The sequence below is a fragment of the Nanorana parkeri genome, unplaced genomic scaffold, assembly GCF_000935625.1.
Source record: "Nanorana parkeri isolate BGI_ZX_2015 unplaced genomic scaffold, ASM93562v1 scaffold1424, whole genome shotgun sequence".
In the NCBI taxonomy this organism is placed as follows: Eukaryota; Metazoa; Chordata; class Amphibia; order Anura; family Dicroglossidae; genus Nanorana; species Nanorana parkeri.
Window position 1 is genome coordinate 7,458 of NW_017307692.1, and position 5,966 is coordinate 13,423.

The following is a 5,966-nucleotide window of genomic DNA, read 5'->3' on the forward strand; positions in this document are numbered from 1 at the left end:
AAAATTCAAAAAGGAGATGCAACCGCTCTCAGGATTCAGGTTATCTAATACGTTAAACACATAATAAAGTGAAGTAGTACAAATTCAATACGTTATCAGTAATCTAGAAACCTTCAAAACCTACAATCAAAGGAGCCACTGGTATACCCGCACATCCTTGCCAGGGAGGATCGGGTCAGCCGGTATGGTCCGTTGTGACTGGTGTGGCACTCGCAACCACGAGACACCTAGAAATAAAGGGTTAGAACAACATGCAGCTATAACGTAATTCCCACAGTGTCGAACAAGGGACGGGAGGAGTCAGCGGTCACTGAAATGGGAAGTCCCACAAATCTAGGGCCAATAGGGTGGTAATCATACCCAAGCCCTCCCTGAATTTATTTCACTAATGCAACTTAAAAGGTGAAACTATATATGAGATAGACTCATAACATGTAAAGCAAGATAATTCAAGCCGTGATTTGTCATAATTGTGATGATTATGGCTTACAGCTCATGAAAACCCCAAGAACCCCAAATCCACAACCTCAAAAAAGTAGATTATTACATGCAATCAATAAAACAAGGATTGTACATAGAACAATATCGGACCTCTGAAAAGTACAAGCATGCATATGTACTCAGTACTTGGTTTGGGCCCCTTTTGCAGCACTTACTGCAATTACTTTTCCACGATATTCTAATTATTCGAGTTTCACCTGTATGTGAGGAGGGGTAACAGGCACATATGGAAATTTCAAGTGCAGGGAGTAGGTAGCTAACCGCACCTACAGTATGGAAATTAAAGTCAGTCTCTTGCAACCTAAGAGTTACTAGAAGGATATGATAGGTTAAGAAGACAATCCTGTTAAGGGGGCTCTCCTCAGTCCCAGAGAGCTGGATTGGATCCGCTGCTGAAGTCTTTCCATTTGGTCTCGGGATCATCAGCATTAGCTAGGGTCATACGATGGATGGTGGGGTGCAGAAGTTCGTTGTTGTTGGGAACAGTCATCATCAGCCACCTCAGAGGCACATCAGAGTTGGTGTTGGACGGACGGGTCTCGTCCTAGGCAGGGATAAGATGTTGGTCAAACAGGGGACAGGCAGTCCTTCAACGTGTAGCAGTGTTTTTAGTGGTCATTTTCACAGCAGGGCCTCGGGAGTCTCCAGAGTGGTTTTGATCAGAGTCACAGCGCGATCTCTTGGAGGAGAGAGCCGCTGCATGCCTTGGATCCGACGAGGTATGTTGGGGGTCCATTAGGCCAAGAGCAGCCAATTTCGCTTGGGTGTCTTCCAAGGTGGTACAAGCATGTTGTCTACCCCCGTGCGAGAACAGTAGTCTAAAGGGGAACCCCCACTTATACTGGATGTGGTGTTTGTTGAGCAATTCAAGACATGGGCGAAGCGATCTACGCTTGGCAATGGTCGTGGGAGCCAAATCAGTGAAGAGTTGATACTCGTGGCCCTGAAAAGTCAGTGGGCCTTTGCATGCCTTGGCTCTGGCTGCCGCCACGAGGGCCTCTTTGGTGCGATAGAAGTGGAGCTTCACCAATATATCTCGAGGGGGTCCATCTTGTCTCTTGCGTTTTAGTGCTCGATGTGTCCTTTCTATTTCTAACCGTTCAATAGGTATGTCTGGGGCTAGTTCCTGGAAGAGCACTGTGGTGGAGGAGAACAAATCCACTATATGCTCTGGGAGGCCCCTGATGCGGAGGTTTGATCTGCGCGATCTGTTCTCCATGTCCTTCAATTTGGACAGGAGCTGTGCATTCTCCTCACGGAGATTGTCAAGGTCACCAGCTACCACTGTCAGGTCAGCATTTATGGTGTCGCATCTGTCTACCAGGGCTGCCATGCGGTGCCCTATGTCACAAATTTCTTTAAGGAGCTTATCAGTGATCTGTTTTGATGTAGATTGGAGGGCTTTTTGTAACATGGCATCAAAGCGTTGCAGGAGTACGATCTGTGACCTGCTCCGGCAACGAATACCCTCTTGACTGTCTAGGTCTCCTTCTTCCATCTCACTACTCGAGATCGAGGCCCGGCAGGTCTGCGGCTTGGGAACACGGGCCGTCGGCGCTATCTTGGCTGAGGCCCGGGCCATCGCCTCGTCAATGGGCTGCTGCATACCCTTCTGTGAGCTGCGGGCGCCCGAGGTCGACATCATCTGATGCTGTGATGTGTCCGGTTTCAGGTAAGGTCGATGGTTAGTTTGGGGAGCGGGATGCTCCGTGCTATGGTGGTATTTGCCTGGGTGAGCTGCGGAGCTGTCTTAGAAGGCAGAAGGTCTATTCTTATAGATGCCGAACAGCAGTGAGTGAATATTCGGCTCTGCTGTTCGGCATTCGGCTCTGCTGTTCTGCTCGGTCACTCTGTGGGGCCAAGCAGAACAGAAAAATAGTTTCAAAAAGTAGAAAAATAAAAATAGAAAACGATTGTGCGGAGCTAGCAATGACAGCTAGCTCCGCCCAACAGTTTTCTATTAGCCAGCGGTTCGGCTGCCGTCAAAAAAAAAGAAATACCCAAAAAAATGTCCGCTCGTCGCTAGAGTGTTCGGGTTTCGCTTGAAGAAAAGGTGGCGACCCTAATCACTTGTACAAACCATTGCACCCCTGCTCTACATGTAGTCCTGCTTGCCCCCAGCAGGGCTACATGTATAAAAAAGAAAAACACCTGCCCAGGGCCGGGACTGCATGTGCCGGGCATCATGCGATAGGAATGATGAATCCCTGTTGTGTTCTGCATTGCTTGTGTGTACTGGTGGGATTTGTACTCCTGTATAGTTAATGCTTTTCTGCACTGCTTGTCACAGATAAAAAAAAACCACAAGGGGGCGTGGCTTAGCAATGGCGGAGTAAGCACGCTTTATACAGGAGCTCTGCACCGTTCTCGGGTGGTTGATGTGATAGCTGACCCCCACACGCACCGCAACTCAAGGAGCCGAAGCCAGGAGACACCCAGGACTGCCACATACCGCCGTACAGCCTGTTTCTCCGCCCGGGCACCGGCTCTTCTTCCCTGCATGAGGAATCCAACATGGCGCTCACACGTGCCTTGGCCGCAGCGCCCACACCGGGTAAGAAGACTACCCGCAGCCAGACCAATGCGTCCCTCCTCCCTGCTGAGAATGATCCCCGAGACAGGGCAAGCTCCCCGATCCACTCACCGGAGCTGTATGCCCTTGCAGCACCATCACCCGTCCTCACAGACACTCAGCCTGTCAGACACTGGGGACAGAAGCAATATGCAGGCTCTTCTCCCCCTCCTATCCACTAAAAGGGACCTGGAGACCATGGCATCCTCTATAGTGGATGCACTTAAGAAGGAGCTACAGGATATTACACATCATATCACTGCAGTGGACCAGAGAGTGACAGTGGTAGAGACCACTACTTCTGATTTAACCTCTCGAGTCCTGGCGCTGGAGTCAGCATCAGCATCCGCACAGAACCGTATCCTTTCTATGCAGCTTCGCATTGATGACTCCGAAAACCGGAATCGCAGAAATAATCTCCGGCTCCGCGGCATCCCTGAAGCCACGGTAGGCGTCCACCTACGGGACGTGGTTGTCGCGATCCTCAACCAACTCCTGGGCAAACCGCCAACGTCGGTGCTGGAACTTGATCGAGTGCACCGAGTCCAAGGGCCACGGCAACCGAGCTCTACTTTGCCACGCGACGTACTCTGCAGAGCGCACTTTTTCACTATTAAAGAGGAAATCGTCCGTCAGGCATGGCGGCAAGGACCCGTGGAATTTGACGGAGCAACGGTACAGATCTTGCCCGACCTGTCCAGGAACACCCTCCGCATGCGACGCCTACTTCGGCCACTACTAGATCTGATCCGGACGGCCGATGCTACCTACAGATGGGGTCATCCCTTTCATCTACTGGTGAGACGTAACAACGCCTCCTTCCAACTCCACACACCAACACAGCTCCCTGCATTGTTTAGCTTCTTGGACACTCAGCCGATTGCGATCCCGGATTGGTTGGATTTTCCCGACGATTCCTTGGATGCCGCTTCATTGCCCCCCAGACCATCCCGGGCGGGCCGTGCCGGATCCCGATCCAGATCCTTGCGACATGCTGCCGTGATGCCCACCCCAGCTGCCCCTGAACTGTGAGTCCAGCAAGTGCTATGCCCACGGTTCCTCCGTTTCCTGACCAGTTTTGACTCTCCTGCCCTGTGTCCCCGGTGATTTATCTCATGGCTCTGGTCACCCCCTCGACTCCTACAACTGGTAGGCTCGGAAACACACCAAACTGCCACCTGCACCACCCCAAGTCGCGAACGCCTTCATATCCTTTCCTCCATTTATGGCCTTACTACAATATCTGTATTGTAATGTATTTCAACACGATGTCTAGGGGTGGGTGGCGGGAGGTGGGATGATTGTCCACTTTGGTAATGCTTGTCAGGGGGCTGGATGTCGATATTTGGCGGTGGAGCCGTCAATATGCTTTGCCACGGGGTCAATGGGGTACACTACCCCACTCTGCGCTCATATTTCCACCTCATCGGTGGCCTCATTGTTTATGGCCCAGGGTTAATGACTGGGAGCCCCCCGATGACGTGGACGTCGGGTCGGGAGGAGACCGCGGCCTAGACCTGTTGTTATAATGTCCCATGGTGCTGTCAAATACACTCGTGCTCCACCTGTCGCTAACGGTCACGGTGGTAAGAGATGGGCACGATACTGATGAGCTCTCATAGCTGAAACTGCGGCCATAAATTCAGGGAGGGCTTGGGTATGATTACCACCCTATTGGCCCTAGGTTTGTGCGACTTCCCATTTCAGTGACCGCTGACTCCTCACGTCCCTTGTTCAAAAGGGTATATCATCAAAGATATATTGTCAAAGATTGACGAAACGCATCAAGGGGACCCGCTGCTTCCTTCCTGACATACCGGACAAACCTTCAAAGGCTGGGCGCCGTTTACACCCACATGCGAATTTTACTCAACCCATTTCGTAAGTGTAATCATTTATATTTGGAATAAAGGACTTTCGTGATTACACTTAGATCTGCTTTCTCTCTTGTGTCCTTTTTCCCGTCTTCCTCGCTCGGTTGGGCTGCTCCTGGAGGGGGTTCGATACCGGCATCAAAACCGTGTGCTGACCGTTTGGAGGAGAGAGAGAAATATAAATAATTTTTGGGGACTTATGGATTGAAGACAAAGTAATAGACACTCTTTTTTTTGTTATTTTTCGTTTCTTTTTCTTTTGGTTCTCATTAATTTTTTTCTCCTCTGAGTGAAAGAGTTAAATGCCTCGGTGATTGAAAGAATCGTTGGCGTAACCTTAATCCACGCCTTATATAGAGACACTGCTTTCCTTTCTGCTTTTTTCGTTTTTTCGTTTTGGGGTGATGATAAATGTTTTTATGTGAGCTATTCGGAATCGAATAGCTGTGTAATTGTAATCAACCAATCGAGTGATGAGATCAACCTTTTGAATCTGAATGCACATGTAATCCATATAGACGTGGGATTGAGTGTTTAATCACAGAATACTGTTTTAATTATCACATTTTTACTAACGAAATACTGAACAAAACAAAGACACAGCTTATAATTAGAATAATTTATTTATTATACATATATTTATTATACTATTTTATTAATCTTTATTCATTTTATCCACTAATTTATTTTTCATTTTTTTCACTTAAATATAAACAACAAGATGACACAGATTACACACATTATTCCCACCCACACCGCGCTTTCTCTAGGATAGACCATATATTCGTTCATACTTCCTTGACGCCCCACATACTTCACTCCAAAATTCTACATATCCCCTCGTCAGACCACTCGGCTGTTACTATGATCCTCCCCCCCACATTGCCAACCTCCCGCTCCCCCATCTGGACACTCAATGACTCACTATTGACTGACCCCTCATCTAAAATGTTACTAGAATCCTATATCACAGAATATATTGCTCTTAACCAATCTCCTGACATCTCCCCTGTCACCTT

At 48.8% G+C, this 5,966-nt stretch overlaps 1 protein-coding gene across 1 annotated transcript in view; it reads right to left on the bottom strand.

Annotated features, from left to right (window-relative positions):
- Positions 1-4,508: 4,508 nt before the first annotated feature.
- The window catches only part of LOC108798170, a 193,101-nt gene continuing 191,643 nt past the window's right edge, over positions 4,509-5,966 (bottom strand). Inside the window, 1 exon segment of the mRNA XM_018569902.1 lies at positions 4,509-4,701. Coding sequence (XP_018425404.1) covers positions 4,509-4,701 — 193 coding nt within the window.